This window comes from Salmo salar, chromosome ssa06 (genome assembly GCF_905237065.1).
Source record: "Salmo salar chromosome ssa06, Ssal_v3.1, whole genome shotgun sequence".
In the NCBI taxonomy this organism is placed as follows: Eukaryota; Metazoa; Chordata; class Actinopteri; order Salmoniformes; family Salmonidae; genus Salmo; species Salmo salar.
In genome coordinates this window covers 85,782,244-85,804,232 of record NC_059447.1, presented here as the reverse complement: position 1 = coordinate 85,804,232, position 21,989 = coordinate 85,782,244, and the positions used below count along the sequence as shown (strand labels likewise).

The 21,989-nt window shown below is 43.3% G+C and overlaps 1 protein-coding gene across 5 annotated transcripts in view; it reads right to left on the bottom strand.

Annotated features, from left to right (window-relative positions):
* Positions 1–21,989, bottom strand: part of LOC106608253 (ryanodine receptor 3) — a 288,745-nt gene that overhangs the window by 74,263 nt on the left and 192,493 nt on the right. For 4 of the 5 annotated variants that reach the window (XR_006770345.1, XM_045721102.1, XM_045721103.1 and 1 more), the window contains 14 exons: positions 21,754–21,894; positions 14,009–14,172; positions 13,424–13,502; positions 12,736–12,825; positions 10,918–11,052; positions 10,732–10,803; positions 10,060–10,135; positions 4,301–4,424; positions 3,537–3,652; positions 3,353–3,420; positions 3,121–3,242; positions 2,711–2,760; positions 1,393–1,453; positions 495–733 (listed from right to left, as the gene is read on the bottom strand). Coding sequence is in view for 4 of the 5 variants with exons in the window: in XM_045721102.1 (XP_045577058.1) it covers positions 495–733; positions 1,393–1,453; positions 2,711–2,760; positions 3,121–3,242; positions 3,353–3,420; positions 3,537–3,652; positions 4,301–4,424; positions 10,060–10,135; positions 10,732–10,803; positions 10,918–11,052; positions 12,736–12,825; positions 13,424–13,502; positions 14,009–14,172; positions 21,754–21,894 (1,537 nt within the window). In the remaining variant the exon portion in view is untranslated. The remainder of the gene's footprint in view (positions 1–494; positions 734–1,392; positions 1,454–2,710; positions 2,761–3,120; positions 3,243–3,352; positions 3,421–3,536; positions 3,653–4,300; positions 4,425–10,059; positions 10,136–10,731; positions 10,804–10,917; positions 11,053–12,735; positions 12,826–13,423; positions 13,503–14,008; positions 14,173–21,753; positions 21,895–21,989) is intronic. The other variant, XM_045721105.1, reaches the window with a different exon arrangement.

Sequence of the window (21,989 nt, the reverse complement as noted above, 5' to 3'; positions counted from 1 at the left end):
TGAGGAGAGGTTTGGAATGGCTGGGGGTCCCAGAGGAGAGGTTTGGAACGGCTGGGGGTCCCAGAGGAGAGGTTTGGAACGGCTGGGGGTCCCAGAGGAGAGGTTTGGAATGGCTGGGGGTCCCAGAGGAGAGGTTTGGAACGGCTGGGGGTCCCAGAGGAGAGGTTTGGAACAGCTGGGGGTCCCAGAGGAGAGGTTTGGAATGGCTGGGGGTCCCAGAGGAGAGGTTTGGGAACGGCTGTGGGTCTCCGAGGAGAGGTTTGGAACGGCTGTGGGTCTCCGAGGAGAGGTTTGGGAACGGCTGGGAGTCCTCGAGGAGAGGTTTGGAACGGCTGGGGGTCGCAGAGGAGAGGTTTGGAATGGCTGGGAGTCCTCGAGGAGAGGTTTGGAATGGCTGGGAGTCCCGAGGAGAGGTTTGAGAACCACTGCACTAGGGGACTCACGCATGGTGCAACCAGTGTAAATGTATTAAAATAACATCAAGGCTAACTCACCAAGCAGGCAGACTCCAAAGTTGTGCATGGTGACATGTTCGAACAGGGCTGTGAGGATGGGCAGTAGAGCGGTGGTGGCGTAGGTGATGTTCTGGGACAAGCCCTTCATCTGGCTCCGGGACTGGCTGAACTTCCCCAGCTTCAGCATCTCCAGGGTCTTCTCTAGGTCCTCTGCTGCATTCTCAAATAATGTCCTGACCCCAGCCTTCACCATCTCTGAGCCTGACTTCATCACCGTCCTGGGAGGGGAGGAAGAGGACAAAAGGAGAGGTGTAAGAACGACAGAACAGGAGGAGAGGTGTAAGAACAACAACACAGAAAAATAAGTGTAAAGGATTCTCCTATAATGACAAAAGGACGCTCTGCACAACCAAATCTAAGCTTTTGGTCAGTAATGACCTTCGTAAGAGATTCTCCTCACACAGGAAACCATTTATGTAATGGATTCCTACAGGGGTCAGGCGTGGATGGATTTGCACGGACACACAAACAACACTGTACAAAGCGTGTACTTTTTATATCCAGAATAATGATCAACATACATAGCTAAAGTATGAAATTGTCTTTATTGACTTTAATGTCGTAAGCATCTTAACCTTTATTAATTGTACATGTTTAATGTAACGTTTATTTCCACAGGGACTTTATTTCCCATTGAGAGCAAGCCCTCTTTCACAAGGGAGCCCTGAATATACACCATTTATACAATTTACAAATGCAATATAATAAAACATATATGATTTACAAGCCATTCAACAATCACATTCCTCAGTAGAGTTCCTTAATCAACAATTTGAACTGAACGAGAAGCACCTGAACATCAATTTGCAGTTTGACTTTTTCCTGATTTAAGGGGAGACAAGAGGTTTGTTCTTCAGGGTCTTCAAAAGGCTCTTACCTTGTGTCGAGGGAATGAGCCAGGATGTGTAGACAGCTCACCATAATAGCCGAGTCGCTCCCTATGAGAACACATTGATATGGAAATCACTGCCAAAAAGTAGAGGCAGCACAAATAGTACAAATCAGAGCACTGAGGCAATGGTAAAGGCCTGGCACACTGGTAAAGGCCTGGCACACTGGTAAAGGCCTGGCACACTGGTAAAGGCCTGGCACACTGGTAAAGGCCTGCCACAATGGTAAAGGCATTGACACACTGGAAAAGGCCTGACATATTGGTAAAGGCCTGGCACAATGGTAAAGGCCTGGCACAATGGTAAAGGCTTTGACACACTGGTAAAGGCCTGACATATTGGTAAAGGCCTGGCACAATGGTAAAGGCATTGACACACTGGTAAAGGCCTGACATATTGGTAAAGGCCTGGCACAATGGTAAAGGCATTGACACACTGGTAAAGGCCTGGCATATTGGTAAAGACCTGGCACACTGGTAAAGGCCTGGCATATTGGTAAAGGCCTGGCACAATGGTAAAGGCTTTGACACACTGGTAAAGGCCTGGCACAATGGTAAAGGCCTGGCACAATGGTAAAGGCCTGGCACAATGGTAAAGGCCTGGCACAATGGTAAAGGCCTGGCACAATGGTAAAGGCCTGGCACAATGGTAAAGGCCTGACAGACTGGTAAAGGCCTGACAGATTGGTAAAGGCCTGGCAGAATGGTAAAGGCCTGGCAGAATGGTAAAGGCCTGGCAGACTGGTAAAGGCCTGGCAGACTGGTAAAGGCCTGGCAGAATGGTAAAGGCCTGGCAGAATGGTAAAGGCCTGGCACACTGGTAAAGGCATTGACACACTGATAAAGACATTGACACACTGGTAAAGACATTGACACACTGGTAAAGACATTGACACACTGGTAAAGGCATTGACACACTGGTAAAGGCATTGACACACTGGTAAAGACATTGACACACTGGTAAAGACATTGACACACTGGTAAAGGCATTGACACACAGGTAAAGGCATTGACACACAGGTAAAGGCATTGACACACAGGTAAAGGCATTGACACACAGGTAAAGGCATTGACACAGTGGTAAAGGCATTGACACACTGGTAAAGACATTGACACAGTGGTAAAGGCATTGACACACTGGTAAAGACATTGACACACTGGTAAAGACATTGACACACTGGTAAAGACATTGACACACTGTTAAAGGCATTGACACACTGTTAAAGGCATTGACACACGGTTAAAGGCATTGACACACTGGTAAAGGCATTGACACACTGGTAAAGACATTGACCGAGGTCCTTACCAAAGAGGGAAATCCTGTGTCTGACAAGAGCTGCCATCTTACAGAACAGGCTGTAAAATATAGGAGAGGAAAGGCAGTGAAATAACCAGATAAATATAGGAGAGGAAAGGCAATGAAATAACCAGATAAAGAAAGGAGAGAAGAAAACAAACTGAGGAAAACAAGAAAATAATTGTTCACAATTTTCACATGTGTATTGTAGTGCACAGTCTGAAATCTATCTACAACTACCTTCCCTAGACACCAGGCTAGGTGAACTTTCCTCCATATAGCTTACACCTATCTGATCCTCTCAGGTCAATTGGAAATGTCTATGTGACTCTCATTAGAAAACTGTGGCTGGGGATTCTGTGTTGAGTTCAGACTGGCAACATTGTCATTCACCAGTGTGTCCACTACTGGTACCTTACCTGGTGATCATCTCCTTCTCCTTGTTAGAGGCGTAGCCACTGCTGCTCAGGTTCTTACTGGGCGAGGACAGGAAGTACATGCTGTGGTTCTTAAAGTACATGTCTATGAGTGGTAGCAGCACCTATAGGGCAGATTGGGAGAAGTGGTGGATCAAGGCAGAGCATTGAGAGCTTATTCCACAGTGTCTACAATTCATTTCCTGTCTATTGTTGAAAGACTGTACATCCATACCTTGGCGAAGAACTTGATTTCCTGATCGTGAGGCGATTTGTCTGTCTTTCCGCTGGTGGCCATGGCCTCTGGAAAAACCAGGTTCAAAGACGTATAAAACTTAAACTAGACACTTAACTAAATTGAGAATGAATTTGAATTCCACATTTCAAAGCATATTCATCAAATGTCTGAGTGGACTCACCTAGGTGGGCGATGAACTCCTGAGCCGAGTCCACATACTTCAGCAACCTCTTGAGAAACGTGTAAGCAAACCTCTTCTCCATGGACGATGAGTCTTGCTCCATGTCCTTCAGACCTCTGCAGAACATCAGTAAGATAAGACACAACAGAAATTCATTGATTGACTAAAACAGTAGTCATTACTGATTTAGTCAGCTGATGACTGTTTTAGTCAGCTGATGACTGTTTTAGTCAGCTACAGTCATTTGATGACTGTTTTAGTCAGCTGATGACTGTTTTAGTCAGTTGATGACTGTTTTAGTCTGCTGATGACTGTTTTAGTCAGCTACAGTCATTTGATGACTGTTTTAGTCAGCTGATGACTGTTTTAGTCAGTTGATGACTGTTTTAGTCTGCTGATGACTGTTTTAGTCAGTTGATTACTGTTTTAGTCAGCTGATGACTGATTTAGTCTGCTGATGACTGATTTAGTCTGCTGATGACTGATTTAGTCTGCTGATGACTGATTTAGTCTGCTGATGACTGATTTAGTCTGCTGATGACTGTTTTAGTCAGCTGATGACTGATTTAGTCAGCTGATGACTGATTTAGTCAGCTGATGACTGATTTAGTCAGCTGATTACTGTTTTAGTCAGCTGATGACTGTTTTACATGACAGAATGTTGGAAACAATGATTGACTGATTGATTAACTGATTGATTTCATGTCCACAGTGGTAACAGACAGATGCGGTATACGGTGAGATAATTAGGGGGAGAGTCTGACCTGGTGATAGTGTATCCATTGATCTGAAGAAATTTAAAGAGATCCTGGACCTTCTCTCTGTCTCTGTATTTCTCCTTGGCTGTCAGAGTGTCATAGGGCACCAGCAATGGGTGGCTCCCTCCTCCTGAGACAGACAGCAAACACATCAAACAGTGGCTACACTTTCACAAACATACAGTATACACAAAGTATACACAAACATACAGTATATACATACATATATATATAGACCTATATATACTTTTGAACGGTAGTGTATATGTAGGTATATACTGTATGTATAGATGTGGGTATATACCACACTTAGAAATGTCCTTGTTTTGAAAGAAAAGCGAACTGTCCTCTTGCTCAGTTGTGCACCGGGACCTCCCACTCCTCTTTCTATTCTGGTTAGAGCCAGTTTGCGCTGTTCTGTGAAGGGAGTAGTACACAGCGTTGTACGAGATCTTCAGGTTCTTGGCAATTTCTCGCATGGAATAGCCTTCATTTCTCAGAACAAGAATTGACTAACGAGTTTCAGAAGAAAGTTATTTGTTTCTGGCCATTTTTGAGCCTGTAATTGAACCAACAAACGCTGATGCTCCAGATACTCAACTAGTCCAAAGATGGCCAGTTGTATTGCTTCTTTAATCAGAACAACAGTTTTTAGCTGTGCTAACATAATTGCAAAAGGGTTTTCTAATGATCAATTAGCCTTTAAAATGATAAACTTGGATTAGATAACACAATGTGCCATTGGAACACAGAAGTGATGATTGCTGAAAATGGGCCTCTGTACGCCTATGTAAATATTCCAAATCTGCCATTTCCAGCTACAATAGTCAGTTACAACATTAACAATGTCTAAACTGTATTTCTGATCAATTTGATGTTAATTTTAAAAGACAGAAAATGTCCTTTCCTTTCAAAAACAAGGACATTTCAATGTGACCCCAAACTTTTGAATGGTAGTGAATATATAAAACTTTTGACCAGTAGTGTATATGTAGGTTTATATATATATATATATATATATATATATATATATATATATATATATATATATATATATAAACCTACATATACACTACTATATATATAAACCTACATATACACTACTGGTCAAAAGTTTTAGAACACCTACTCATTCAAGGGTTTTTCTTAGTTTTACTATTTTCTACATTGCAGAATAATAGTGAAGACATCAAAAATATGAAATAACACATATGGAATCATGTAGTAAACAAAAACGTGTTGAACATATTTTATATTCTTCAAAATAGCCACCCTTTTGCCTTGATGACAGCTTTTCACACTCTTGGCATTCTCTCAACCAGCTTCATGAGGAATGCTTTTCCAACAGTCTTGAAGGAGTTACCACATATGCTAAGCATTTGTTGGCTGCTTTTTCTTTACTCTGCAGTCCAACTCATCCCAAACAATCTCAATTGGGTTGACATCGGGTGACTGTGGAGGCCAGGTCATCTGATGCAGCCCTCCATCACTCTCCTTCTTGGTCAAATAGCCCTTACACAGCCTGGAGGTGTGTTGAAAAACAAATGATAGTCCCATTAAGCGCAAACCAGATGTGATGGCGTATTGCTGAAGAATGCTGTGGTAGCCTTACAGTGTCACCAGTAAAGCACCCCCACAACATCACACCTTCTCCTCCATGATTCACGGTGGGAACCACGCATGTGGAGATCATCCGATCACCTTCTCTGCGTCTGATAAAGACAGAGGTTGGAACCAAACATTTTTTAAAATATTTATTTTACCCCTTTTTCGTGGTATCCAATTGGCAGTAGTTACTGTCTTGTCTCATCGCTGCAACTCCCGTACAGACTCGGGAGAGGCAAAGGTCGAGAGCCATGCATCCTCCGAAACACAACCCAACCAAGCCGCACTGCTTCTTGACACAATGCACATCCAGCCCCATGGGCCTCCCGGTCGTGGCCGGCTGCAACAGAGCCTGGGCTCAAACCCAGAATCTCCGGTGGCACAGCTAGCACTGCGATGCAGTGCCTTAGACCACTGCGCCACCCGGGAGGCCTGGAACCAAAAATGTTGACTCATCAGACCAAGGGACAGATTTCCATAGGTCTAATGTCCATTGCTCGTGTTTCTTGGCCCAAGCAAGTATCTTCTTCTTATTGGTGTCCTTTAGTAGTGGTTTCTTTGCAGCAATTCGACCATGAAGGCCTGATTCACATATTCTCCTCTGAACAGTTGATGTTGAGATGTGTCTGTTACATGAACTCTTTGAAGCATTTATTTGGGCTGCAATCTGAGGTGGAGTTAACTCTAATGAACTTTGCAGTTATACTTAAACTACATCTTTAATAATTAAGAGCTTTTGCAAAAGCACCTTGTCTTTCAATGATGCGCTATCTCTAATGAACCATTGAAAAGTGACTACACAAATGTACAAAGATCTTTTATAGCCAAGATACACCCCTCTCAACGTACATGACGAACCACAGATACATAGAATGGGTCACAAGGTTAAGTTTTGTATGAAAGATATCTATAAAACATAGCAGACAGCAACTGCTGTGTCAACAGTTTTCATTGTATAGACCAGTGTCTGGTCCTCCTACTCCAAACTGGAACTGTCTCTCCCTGGTACAGTATAGAACAGAGCCATTAGCTCATGTCCTCTGGAATGCTCTTTTAGGCTTTATTACCCAAAGACATCGTAAATCTCCTCTGTCAGTGCTATCTCATAGAGGCCCATCCTCAGTAGAACACACACACAATAGTTAACAGAATACTCTATTCTGTCGAATATTACAACCATTATAATACAATACAAGCGTTATAATCTTGCAATTTTCCACAACAGGTATTTTACCAAATAGGGCTATCTTCTGTATTCCACCCCTTCCGTGTCACAAGAGTGTGAAAAGCTGTCATCAAGGGAAAGGCTGGCTACTTTAACTGTTTTTGGTTACTACAAAACTATAGTTTTGGCATTTCGGTTGAAGTCGGAAGACTTAGGTTGGCGTCATTAAAACGTTTTTTTAACCACTCCGCAAATTTCTCGTTAACAAACTATAGTTTTGGCAAGTTGGTTAGGACATCTACTTTGTGCATGACACAAGTAGTTTTTCCAACAATTGTTTACAGACAGATTATTTCACTTATAATTCACAGGATCACAATTCCAGTGGGTCAGAAGTTTACATACACTAAGTAGACGGTGCCTTTAAACAGCTTGGAAAATTCCAGAAAACGATGTCATGGCTTTAGAAGCTTCTGATAGGCTAATTGACATCATTTGAGTCAATTGGAGGTGTGGACCTGTGGATGTATTTCAAGGCCTACCTTCAAACTCAGTGCCTCTTTGCTTGACATCATGGGAAAATCAAAAGAAATCAGCCAAGACCTTGTAGACATCCACAAGTCTGGTTCATCCTTGGGAGCAATTTCCAAATGCCTGAAGGTACCATGTTCATCTGTACAAACAATAGTACGCAAGGAGAGGCTTGCAAGCCGAAGAACACAACCTTGAAGCACGGGGGTGGCGGCATCATGTTGTGGGAGCGCTTTGCTGCAGGAGGGACTGGTGCACTTCACAAAATAGAGGGCAACATGAGGCAGGAAAATCATGTGGATATAGTGAAGCGACATCTCAAGACATCAGTCAGGAAGTTAAAGCTTGGTCGCAAATGGGTCTTCCAAATGGACAATGATCCCAAGCATACTTCCAAAGTTGTTGCAAAATGGCTTAAGGACAACAAAGTCAAGGTATTGGAGTGGCCATCACAAAGCCCTGACCTCAATCAATATAGAACATTTGTGGGCAGAACTGAAAAAGCATGTGCGATCAAGGAGGCCTAAAAAACTGACTCAGTTACACCAGCTCTGTCAGGAGGAATGGGTCAAAATTCACCCAACTTATTGTGGGAAGCTTGTGGAAGGCTACCCGAAACGTTTGACCCAAGTTAAACAATTTAACCTGTTATGGATAGGGGGCAGTATTTTCAGGGCCGGATAAAAAACGTACCCGATTTGATCTGATTATTACTCCTGCCCAGAAACTAGAATATGCATATAATTATTAGCTTTGGATAGAAAACACTCAAGTTTCTAAAACTGTTTGAATGGTGTCTGTGAGTATAACAGAACTCATTTGGCAGGCCAAAACCTGAGAAGATTCCTTACAGGAAGTGCCCTCTCTGACCATTTCTTGGCCTTCTACACTCTCTTTATTGAAAACTGAGGATCTCTGCTGTAACGTGACACTTCCTACGGCTCCCATAGGCTCTTAGAAGGCGGCAGAACGGTGAATGATGACTCTGCTGTCTCTGGCTGAAAAACAGTAGCGCATTTGGATAGTGGTCGATCTGAGAACAATGAGACTGGGGGCGCGTGCACGAGCCGACACCATGTTTTTATTTTCAGTCTTTGAACAAAAACAACGACTCCCGGTCAGAATATTATCGCTTTTTTATGAGAAAAATTGATTTTAAACAGCGTTTGACATGCTTCGAAGTACAGTAATGGAATATTTTGAATTTTTTGGTCACGAAACGAGTCGGGCGCGTCACCCTTCGTCACCCTTCGGATAGTGTCTTGAACGCACAACAAAACGCCGCTATTTGGATATAACTATGGATTATTTGTAACCAAACCAACATTTGTTATTGAAGTAGAAGTCCCGGGAGTGCATTCTGACGAAGAACAGCAAAGGTAATCCAATTTTTCTTATAGTAAATCTGAGTTTGGTGAGGGCTAAACTTGGTGGGTGTCAAAATAGCTAGCCCGTGATGGCGAGCTATCTACTCAGAATTTTGCAAAATGTGCTTTCACCGAAAAGCTATTTTAAAATCGGACATAGCGATTGCATAAAGGAGTTCTGTATCTATAATTCTTTAAATAATTTATGTTTTTTGTGAACGTTTATCGTGAGTAATTTTGTAAATTCACCGGAAGTTTCGGTGGGTATGCTAGTTCTGAACGTCACATGCTAATGTAAAAAGTTGGTTTTTTATATAAATATGAACTTGATTGAACAAAACATGCATGTATTGTATAACATAATGTCCTAGGAGTGTCATCTGATGAAGATCATCAAAGGTTAGTGCTGCATTTAGCTGTGGTTTTGTTTTTTGTGACATTATATGCTAGCTTGAAAAATGGGTGTCTGATTATTTCTGGCTGGGTACTCTGCTGACATAATCTAATGTTTTGCTTTCGCTGTAAAGCCTTTTTGAAATCGGACAGTGTGGTTAGATAAAGGAGAGTCTTGTCTTTAAAATGGTGTAAAATAGTCATATGTTTGAAAAATGTAAGTTTTCAGATTTTCGAGGACTTTGTATTTCGCGCCACGCCCATCATTGGATATTGGAGCAGGTGTTCCGCTAGCGGAACGTCTAGATGTAAGAGGTTAAAGGCAATGCTACCAAATGCTAATTGAGTGTATTTAAACTTCTGACCCACTGGGAATGTGATGAAAGAAATAAAAGCTGAAATAAATCATTCTCTCTACTATTATTCTGACATTTCACATTCGTACAATAAAGTGGTGATCCTTACTGACTTAAGACAGGGCATTTTTACAGGGATTAAATGTCAGGAATTGTGAAAAACTGAGTTCAAATGTATTTGGCTAAGGTGTATGTAAACTTCCGACTTCAACTGTATATATATATATACACACACACGTATACCTACATCTTACATAAACTTTAACATACACTTCCCTCACCCACATTTAGCATGCATTATTCCTGGGTGATTACAAGGGATGACGGGCCTTGTGGTTGACTACACACCTTTACTGTTCAGCTCAGCCTTCTTCTTCTTGGCCCAGATGTTGTGGTAGTTCTCTGCTACTACCTCCACCATCCCCTACAGGGGGAACACACACACATGGACATGAAAACAGTCAGTGTTTTGGATGTGTCATGATGAAGCTACTACAGGCAGGGTTTCCCAAACTCAGTCCACAGCTGATTCAAATAATCAAAGCTTGATGAGTTGTTATTTGAATCAGCTGTGTAGTGCTAGGGCAAAAAAACAAAATATTCACCCGGGAAGGGGGCCCAGGACCGAGTTTGGGAAACCCCGCACTACAGCAGACCTGAGTTCCAATTCTATTTTAAATCTTCCAAATACTTCTGAGCGTTTGCTTTAGCCTTCCTGGATTAGCAGGCGGGTGGGGTTAGTACTTTTGGGACTTTTTTCTAGTTGTCTCATTGGAAAAGGGTAGCCTCAAACAAAGCACAACAAATTCCAATAGCATGTGAACACAGGTCTGGTGGAGTGCAGAGCACCACCCATGGCCCATGGCCCACAGCACTCTGTACCTGCTTAGTAACATGACATCAGATGTGATGTCATATTACATTATATAGTATCATGACTTGATAGAGGGTAAAGCATTATGGAGAACATTGTTCAATAACCACAACATAAAAACATAGCAATTGTTCCATGACAACAACCTGCAACTCTCTGGATAGAGTAATATTGTTCAGATCCAATGGTGGTTCCGGGATGAATTCGTTATCATTATCCTGTCAACATTAAAAGATAATAAGGTGAATCATTAAATAAAATCGGTGATATGGTGTATTGATGTGGGAAATGTTAGCCATTCAACATACAGTATATATTCACAAACACACTACCTGAGTGGACTCTGAGATCTTGCTTTGTTTCCTGATTAACATGGCCTCTCCCTCTTTGGTCCTCTCCATGTTCCAGCCCATAGCTAACATACTCTTTAGAGACTCCTTCACTGGCCAGCGGTACGTCTCCCTCTCCTACAAACACAGACACAGGCACACAATGTACAGTAAATGACCCTTTCAATCAGTCTCTCGTAACAGATTGTTAGCTAGCTATAGTAGCTACTGCAGAGAAAATGTGTTTCTGGATTCTGAGATTCGCTTTATAATATCAACAGTACCTTCTCACTGAGTGACAGATTAGGGTTATAGTATCAACAGTACCTTCACACTGAGTGACAGGTTAGGGTTATAATATAAACAGTACCTTCACACTGAGTGACAGGTTAGGGTTATAATATAAACAGTACCTTCACACTGAGTGACAGGTTAGGGTTATAATATAAACAGTACCTTCACACTGAGTGACAGGTTAGGGTTATAATATAAACAATACCTTCACACTGAGTGACAGGTTAGGGTTATAATATAAACAGTACCTTCACACTGAGTGACAGGTTAGGGTTATAATATAAACAGTACCTTCACACTGAGTGACAGGTTAGGGTTATAATATAAACAGTACCTTCACACTGAGTGACAGATTAGGGTTATAATATAAACAGTACCTTCACACTGAGTGACAGATTAGGGTTATAACTATAACCCTAATCTCCTGACCCCTCCTGTCTCAGCCTCCAGTATTTATGCTGCAGTAGTTTATGTGTCAGGGGGCTAGGGTCAGTCTGTTATATCTGGAGTATTTCTCCTGTCTTATCCGGTGTCCTGTGTGAATTTAAGTATGCTCTCTCTAATTCTCTCTTTCTCTCTTTCTTTCTTTCTCTCGGAGGAGGACCTGAGCCCTAGAAGCATGCCTCAGGACTACCTGGCATGATGACTCCTTGCTGTCCCCAGTCCACCTGGCCGTGCTGCTGCTCCAGTTTCAACTGTTCTGCCTGCGGCTATGGAACCCTAACCTGTTTACTGGACGTGCTACCTGTCCCAGACCTGCTGTTTTCAACTCTCTAGAGACAGCAGGAGCGGTAGAGATACTCTCAATGATCGGCTATGAAAAGCCAACTGACATTTACTCTTGAGGTGCTGACTTGTTCCAGCCTCGACAACTACAGTGATTATTATTATTTGACCATGCTGGTCATTTATGAACATTTGAACATCTTGGCCATGTTCTGTTATAATCTCCACCCGGCACAGCCAGAAGAGGACTGGCCACCCCTCATAGCCTGGTTCCTCTCTAGGTTTCTTCCTAGGTTTTGGCCTTTCTAGGGAGTTTTTCCTAGCCACCGTGCTTCTACACCTGCATTGCTTGCTGTTTGGGGTTTTAGGCTGGGTTTCTGTACAGCACTTTGAGATATCAGCTGATGTAAGAAGGGCTATGTAAATACATTTGATTTGATTATAGTATCAACAGTACCTTCACACTGAGTGACAGGTTAGGGTTATAATATAAACAGTACCTTCACACTGAGTGACAGGTTAGGGTTATAATATAAACAGTACCTTCACACTGAGTGACAGGTTAGGGTTATAATATAAACAGTACCTTCACACTGAGTGACAGGTTAGGGTTATAATATAAACAGTACCTTCACACTGAGTGACAGATTAGGGTTATAATATAAACAGTACCTTCACACTGAGTGACAGGTTAGGGTTATAATATAAACAATACCTTCACACTGAGTGACAGGTTAGGGTTATAATATAAACAGTACCTTCACACTGAGTGACAGATTAGGGTTATAGTATCAACAGTACCTTCTCACTGAGTGACTTGTAAGGCTTCAGCAGAGGGTGAGTTTTGGCATCATCATCTACGCACTCTCCCATTTTCCATCCCGCTGTCACCTGGAGATCAAGAGTTAAACCATGTTAGTCCAGGAGTAAGGCCATGTTAGTCTAGGAGTTAGGCCATGTTAGTCTAGGAGTTAGGCCATGTTAGTCCAGGAGTTAGGCCATGTTAGTCTAGGAGTTAGGCCATGTTAGTCCAGGAGTTAGGCCATGTTAGTCCAGGAGTAAGGCCATGTTAGTCCAGGAGTTAGGCCGTGTTAGTCCAGGAGTTAGGCCGTGTTAGTCCAGGAGTTAGGCCGAGTTAGGCCGTGTTAGTCCAGGAGTTAGGCCATGTTAGTCTAGGAGTTAGGCCAAGTTAGGCCGTGTTAGTCCAGGAGTTAGGCCATGTTAGTCCAGGAGTTAGGCCATGTTAGTCCAGGAGTTAGGCCATGTTAGTCCAGGAGTTAGGCCATGTTAGTCCAGGAGTTAGGCCATGTTAGTCCAGGAGTTAGGCCATGTTAGTCTAGGAGTTAGGCCATGTTAGTCTAGGAGTTAGGCCATGTTAGTCTAGGAGTTAGGCCATGTTAGTCTAGGAGTTAGGCCATGTAAAGACCTTACATTTAGACTCTTACACAGGAAAGGCAGCGTTTAAACCTAGTTGTTGAGGTTACAGTACCTTCTCTGAGGACCATTTGACGTGGGAATGCTCTGCAAACTTGTTGGCGATGTAGTCCAGTTTCTCTGGAAGGGACATACTAGAAAGAAGGAGAAGATAGACTCTAATGCTAGTCCTTTATTTTAATACAACCTAGACATCTAGTGCAGTAGGGCTAGTCTCCCTCTGCTCCCATCTTTTAGTACATGGTGCTGTGATGAGGCTGTGTGTTTTTATTTAATTTTTTATTTCACCTTTATTTAACCAGGTAGGCAAGTTGAGAACAAGTTCTCATTTACAATTGCGACCTGGCCAAGATAAAGCAAAGCAGTTCGACACATACAACAACACAGAGTTACACATGGAGTAAAACAAACATACAGTCAATAATACAGTAGAAAAATAAGTCTATATACAATGTGAGCAAATGAGGTGAGATAAGGGAGGTAAAGGCAAAAAAGGCCATGGTGGCAAAGTAAATACAATATAGCAAGTGTTCTGTGGATCCTGACCTTGATGTTCTAATTGGTAATTCACTTTGCGAGGGGTTCAATAAGAGCTTTTAAATGTCAAAACCTCTCTCTCTCTCTGTCCCAGGCCACTCACTTGGCAGTGTTGATGGGTTTGGGGTCGAAGTTGCCGTGTGCATCCACAGACGCCTGCTTCTCCAGGGTGACACCGGGGCTGGCATCCATATAGTCAGGTGGTAATGCCCCAGCAATGGCACTCAGACAGGCCATGGCAGTCTTGAACAGGTCAGAGTCAAACTTCTGTATGGGGAAGACAGAGGGGAGAAAACAGAGACAGGGGGAGACAATGGGTGAGGTAACAAACAGAGACGGGGGAGAAGGGGGTGACAGAGGGGGACAGAAGGGGAGACAACAGAGATAGGTGAGACAGATGGGAGACAACAGAGACAGGGGAGACAGAGGGGAGACAACAGAGACAGGGGGAGACAGAGGGGAGACAAACAGAGACAGGGGTAGACAGAGGGGAGACAACAGAGACAGAGGGAGACAGAGGGGAGACAAACAGAGACAGGGGTAGACAGAGGGGAGACAACAGAGACAGGGGTAGACAGAGGGGAGACAACAGAGACAGGGGTAGACAGAGGGGAGACAACAGAGACAGGGGTAGACAGAGGGGAGACAACAGAGACAGGGGTAGACAGAGGGGAGACAACAGAGACAGGGGTAGACAGAGGGGAGACAACAGAGACAGGGGGAGACAGAGGGGAGACGACAGAGACAGGGGGAGACAGAGGGGAGACAACAGAGACAGGGGTAGACAGAGGGGAGACAACAGAGACAGGGGTAGACAGAGGGGAGACAACAGAGACAGGGGGAGACAGAGGGGAGAAAAAAGACAGAGGGAGACAGAGAGGAGACAACAGAGACAGGGGTAGACAGAGGGGAGACAAACAGAGACAGGGGTAGACAGAGGGGAGACAACAGAGACAGAGGGAGACAGAGGGGAGAAAAAGACAGGGGGAGACAGAGGGGAGACAAACAGAGACAGGGGTAGACAGAGGGGAGACAACAGAGACAGGGGTAGACAGAGGGGAGACAACAGAGACAGGGGTAGACAACAGAGACAGGGGTAGACAGAGGGGAGACAACAGAGACAGGGGTAGACAGAGGGGAGACAAACAGAGACAGGGAGACAGAGGGGAGACAAACAGAGACAGGGGGAGACAGAGGGGAGACAAACAGAGACAGAGGGAGACAGAGGGGAGACAACAAAGACAGGGAGACAGAGGGGTGCGGTAACAAACAGAGACAGAGGGAGACAGAAGGGGAGACAACAGAGACAGGGGGAGAATACAGAGACAGTGGGAGACAGAGGGGAGACAAACAGAGGGTTGAGGTAACAAACAATTATTAGAAAGTCTTTCAGACTGTCTGTCACTTTCTCGCATTCTATCTCCCTTTCTTTTCTCTCTGTCTCTTTGTCAAATCAAATCAAATGTTATTTGTCATATGTGCCGAATACAGGTGTAGACCTTACCGTGAAATGCTTACTTAGAATCCCTTAACCAACAATGCAGTTCAAGAAATAGAGTTAAGAAAATATGTACTAAATAAACTAAAGTTAAAAAAAAATAAAATGTACACAATAAAATTACATAACAATAACTAAGCTATATACAGGGGGTATGTCAATGTGCGGGGGTACAGGTTAGTCGAGGTAATTTGTACATGTAGGTAGGGGTAAAGTGACTATGCATAGATAATAAACAGCTAGTAGAAGCAGTGTATAAAACAAAGGGGGGGATCAATGTAAATAGTCCGGGTGGACATTTGATTATGTAATGGCTGTCTTCGTCGTCAGATGAAACAGAGAAGTCATCGACGGAAAAGGTGGACCAATACGCAGCGGAGTGAGTGTTCATATTCAATATTTAATTAATAGAAACACTTTAAACAAAACACGAAAATGAACGACAGCCTACAGTTCTGCTAGGTACAAAACTAAACAGAAACAAAATACAATTACCCACAAAACCCAAAGGAAAAACATGCTCCTGTCACGTTTGACTTGGACTGGCGGATAGGTGGAATCAAGTGCAGGAGACAGAGGTGCTGGAGGTGAGTGTCTTTTAATGTTCCTACTCACACACACGCCGAAAAGCACAGGGTGCTATACAAAGTTCCAGTAATTGGTTAACTGCGCCCGTACAGCACAAACAAAATACACTTTCTAAGGCAAGGAGCGCAGCCCGGTAAATCCTTCCACAAAAAACAAACTATCGATCACACAACGTGGACAATAAACAATCCCGCACGAAATCCCAACTGAAAACACACATTAAATAAGTCCCCACTAATGACATACACAAAACAGGTGCGGAACAGACAGACAAAACTAAACGACACAGAAACAACGATCGGTGGCAGCTAATAGGCCGGCGACGACGACCGCCGAGCGCCGCCCGACCGAGGAGGGGCGCCACTTTCGTTGGATCCTGTGACAGCTCCTTATGTGTGACTCCCAATCAACAACAACGAACTTCAGCTGTGCCTGATTGGGAGCCACACACGGCCCAAAACACAGAAATACAAAAACCTAGAAAAAAAACATAGAACGCCCACCCAATGTAACACCCTGGCCTAACCAAAATAAAGAACAAAAAACCCCTCTCTATGGCCAGGGCGTTTCAGATTAATTGTTCAGCAGTCTTATGGCTTGGGGGTCGAAGCTGTTAAAGAGCCTTTTGGACCTAGACTTGGAGCTCCGGTACCGCTTGCCGTGCGGTAGCAGAGAGAACAGTCTTTGACTTGGTTGACTGGAGTCTTTGACAATTTTTTGGGGCCTTCCTCTGACACCACCTAGTATATAGGTCCTGACATGAGTGCTACGGGGTGGTAGTCATTTAGGCAGGTTATCTTCACATTCTTGGGCACAGGGACTATGGTGGTCTGCTTGAAACGTGTAGGTATTACAGATTTGGTCAGGGAGAGGTTGAAAATGTCAGTGAAGACACTTGCCAGTTGGTCTGCGCATGCTCTGAGGACATGCCCTGGTAATCCGTATGGCCCAGCGGCCTTGTGACTGTTGACCTGTTTAAAGCTCTTACTCACATCGGCTACGGAGAGCGTGATCACATAGTCGTTTGGAACAGCTGGTGCTCTCACGCATGCTTCAGTGTTGTTTGCCTCGAAGCGAGCATAAAAGGCATTTAGCTCGTCTGGTAGGCTTGCGTCACTGGGCAGCTCGTGGCTGGGATTCCCTTTGTAGTCCGTAATAGTTTGCAAGCCCTGCCACATCCGACGAGTGTCAGAGCTGTTGTAGTAGGATTCAATCTTAGTCCTGGATTGACCCTTTGCCTGTTTGATGGTTTGTCTGAGGACATAGCAGGATTTCTATAAGTTTACGGATTAGTGTCCCGCTCCTTGAAAGCTCTATCTCTAGCGTTTAGTTCGGTGCAGCTGTTGCCTGTAATCCATGGCTTCTGGTTGGGATATGTACGTACGGTCACTGTGGGGACGACGTCGTCAATGCACTTATTGATGAAGACAGTGACTGAGGTGGTATACTCCTCAATGCCATTGGATGAATCCCGGAACATATTCCAGTCTGTGCTAGCAAAACAGTCCTGTAGTGTAGCATCCGCATCATCTGACCACTTCCGTATTAAGCGAGTCACTGGTACTTCCTGCTTTAGTTTTTGCTTGTAAGCAGGAATCAGGAGGATATAATTATGGTCAGATTTGCCAAATGTAGGACGGGGGAGAGCTTTGTACGCGTCTCTCTGTGTGGAGTAAAGGTGGTCTCAAGTTTTTCCTCTGGTTGCACATGTGACATGCTGGTAGAAATGAGGTAAAACGGATTTAAGTTTGCCTGCATTAAAGTCCCTGGCCACTAGGAGTGCCACTTCTGGATGAGCATTTTCTTGTTTGCTTAAGGCCTTATACGGCTCGTTGAGTTCGGTCTTAGTGCCAGCATCGGTTTGTGGTAGTAAATAGACGGCCTTCGAAATGATCCATGTCATCGTTCAGCCACGACTCGGTGAAACATAAGATATTACAGTTTTTAATGTCCCTTTGGTAGGATAGTCTCGACCATAGATCATCCAGTTTATTCTCCAGTGAGTGCACGTTGGCCAATAGAACCGATGGTAGTGGTGATTTACTCACTCGCCTCTGAATCCTCACAAGGCACCCCGACCTTCTCCCTCTGTATCTCTGCCTTTTCTTCATGGGAATGACGGGGATTTGGGCCTGGTCTCCGGAAAGCAGTATATCCTTCGCGTCGGACTCATTAAAACAAAAATCTTTGTCCCGTTCGAGGTGAGTAATCGCTGTTCTGATGTCCAGTAGCTCTTTTCGGTCATAAGAGACGGTAGCAGCAACTTTATGTACAAAATATGTTATGAACAATGTGAAAAAACAAACAAAATAGCACAGTTGTTTAGGGGCCCCGTAAAACAGCAGCCATACCATACAGCGCCATTATATCTCCTGCTCTCTTAGATATGGATAGTTGGGTCAAAAGAGGACATGTCTGCTCCTGCAGGGAGAGAGGAGAAACACTCTGCAGAGCCAGAGAGCAGTGATCTGTCACATTCTCATAAATTATTCATATTTCAGCGACACTTTAGCTCCGTTCACAGTCTCTCACTCTCTTCTGCTTCCTAGAGAGACACACTTAGACTCTGGTGATAAAAAAACCTCAGTCATAATAAAAGCCTCAGTCAAACAGAACTTGAACCTGGAAAAAGAAAACCAGATACTGAACCTGGAAACAGAACAACAGTTACTGAACCTGGAAACAGAACAAAAACTTACTGAACCTGGAAAGACAGGTTTCTGAAAACACCCAGTGCACCTGTTAGGGCTAGGGGGCAGTATTGACACGGCTGGATAAAAAACGTACCCGATTTAATCTAGTTACTACTCCTGCCCAGTAACTAGAATATGCATATAATTATTGGCTTTGGATAGAAAACACCCTAAAGTTTCTAAAACGGTTTGAATGGTGTCTGTGAGTATAACAGAACTCAAATGGCAGGTCAAAACCTGAGAAGATTCTGTACAGGAAGTACCCTGTCTGACCATTTCTTGAACTTCTTTACCATCTCTATCAATTACAAAGGATCTCTGCTATAACGTGACACTTCCTACGTCTCACATGGTCTCTCAGAAGGCGGCAAAAAGCTGAATCGTGGCTTTGCAGGCTCTGGCTGAAACAAAGTAGCGCGTTTGGGTGGTGGCTGGTTACAGTACTGTGAGACTCAGGCTCGTGCTCGCGTCGACCGAAAGCTTTCTTTTCCTTTGTCTGTTTACCTAAAAGGATATTCCCAGTCGGAATATTATCGCTTTTTTACGAGAAAAATGGCATAAAAATGGATTTTAAACAGCGGTTGACATGCTTCGAAGTACGGTAATGGAATATTTTGATTTTTTTTGTCACGAATTGCGCCATGCACGCGACCCTTATTTACCATTCGGATAGTGTCTGGAACGCACAAACAAAACGCCGCTATTCGGATATAACGATGGATTATTTTGGACCAAACCAACATTTGTTATTGAAGTAGCAGTCCTGGGAGTGCATTCTGACGAAGACAACAAAGGTAATCAAACTTTTGTAATAGTAAATCTGATTTTGGTGAAGGCTAAACTTGCTGGGTGTCTAAATAGCTAGCCCGTGATGGCTGGGCTATGTACTTAGAATATTGCAAAATGTGCTTTCACCAAAAAGCTATTTTAAAATCGGACATATCGAGTGCATAGAGGAGTTCTGTATCTATAATTCTTAAAATAATTGTTATGCTTTTTGTGAACGTTTATCGAGAGTAATTTAGTAAATTGTTAGTAAATTCCCCGGAAGTTTGCGGGGGGTATGCTAGTTCTGAACGTCACATGCCAATGTAAAAAGCTGTTTTTTGATATAAATATGAACTTGATTGAACAAAACATGCATGTATTGTATAACATAATGTCCTAGGGTTGTCATCTGATGAAGATCATCAGAGGTTAGTGCTGCATTTAGCTGTGGTTTGGGTTTTTGTGACAGTATATGCTAGCTTGAAAAATGGGTGTCTGATTATTTCTGGCTGGGTACTCTGCTGACATAATCTAATGTTTTGCTTTCGTTGTAAAGCCTTTTTGAAATCGGACAGTGTGGTTAGATTAACGAGAGTCTTGTCTTTAAATAGCTGTAAAATAGTCATATGTTTGAGAAATTGAAGTAATAGCATTTCTAAGGTATTTGAAAATCGCGCCACTGGATTAGACTGGCTGTTGCGTAGGTGGGACGAATTCGTCCCGCCTAGCCCAGAGAGGTTAAACAGGGACCTATTTGCCAGGAGAAACACTTTCGTGGCATGAAAAAAAAATATCCAGCCTGCGTCTGATATTGTAAGAATTGATTCGGGTTGGGCTCTGGACTATAACTCCAGATTGTGATGGTTTTTAGATGTAAACCAGTCAGACGTAAAGTCATGTATCGTAAGACTTTAAGCCTCCATTAGCATTATACACAGTACCTTCGGAAAGTATTCATACTCCTTGACTTTTTCCATATTTTGTTACGTTACAGCCTTATACTAAAATTGATGAAATAAATAAAAATCCACAGCAATCTACACACAATACCCCATATTGACAAACAAAAACAGTTTTTTTTCATTTGAATGCATATGTATTAAAAACAGAAATACCTTATGGAGGCTTAAAGTATTCAGACCCTTTGCTATGAGACTTGAAATTGAGCTCAGATGCATCCTGTTTTGATTGATCATCCTTGAGATGGTTCTACAACTTCATTGGAATCCACCTGTAGTGAATTCAATTGATTTGACATGATTTGGAAAGGCACAAACCTGTCTATATAAGGTCCCACAGTTGACAGTGCATGTTAGAGCAAAAATCAAGCCATGAGGTGGAAGGAATTGTCTGTAGACCTCTGAGACAGGATTGTGTTGAGGCACAGATCTGGGGAAGGGTACCAAAACATTTCTGCAGCATTGATGGTCCCCAAGAACACAGTGGCACCCATCATTTTTAAATGTTAGAAGTTTGGAACCACCAAGACTCTTCCTAGAGCTGGCCAGACGGACGCTACTCTTCAGTAAAAGGCACATGACTGTCCACTTGGAGTTAACCGAAAGGCATCTAAAGACTCTCAGACCATAAGAAACAAGATTATCTGGTCTGATGAAACCAAGATTGAACTATTTGGCAGCATCATGCTTTGGGAATGTTTTTCAGTGGCAGGAACTGGAAGACTAGTCAGGATCGAGGTAAAGATGAATTGAGCAAAGTACAGAGAGATCCTTGATGAAAACCTGCTCCAAAGCACTCAGCACAACGACCGTAAGCACCCTAAGCACACAGCCAAGACAAGGCAGGAGTGGCTTCGGGACAAGTCCATGAATGTCCTTGAGTGGCCCAGCCAGAGCCCGGACTTGAACCCGATCAAACATCTCTGGAGACACCTGAAAATAGCTGTGCAGCAAAGCTCCCCATCCAAGTTGACAGAGCTTGAGAGGATCTGCAGAGAAGAATGGCAGAAACTCCCCAAATACAGGTGTGCCAAGCTTGTAGTGTCATACCCAAGAAGACTCGATGCTGTAATCGCTGCCATAGGTGATTCAACAAAGTTCTGAGTAAGGGGTCTGAATACTTATGTAAATGTGATATTGCAGTTTTTTTTATACATTTGCAAAATTATGGGATATTGTGTGTAGATTGATGAAGGAAAAAAACATTTTAATCAATTTTAGAATAAGGCTGTAACGTAACAAAATGTGGAAAAAGTCAAAGGGGTCTGAATGCTTTCCCGAAGGCACTGTAAAAGCAGTCCTGAGGGAGAACAAAGATTACACATAACAGTATCATCCGTACCTTTGTTGAGAGCGAGTCGAATATTCCCCAGAATAGTTTTTTGGTGAGCAGCAGTTCTTCCTCTGAGGCCATGCCGGAGCTCCCCAGCCCCGAGGGAAGACAGTAGTACATCCAGCTCTGCTCATAGTGTTCAGTTAGCAGCTGGAGGAAACACAAAGGACAAGTCAGTATCCCGCTGCTGAAACCCTTCCAGGTAGTAGCTACTAGTGGAAAGTAAGATGTTGAGAGGAAATGAA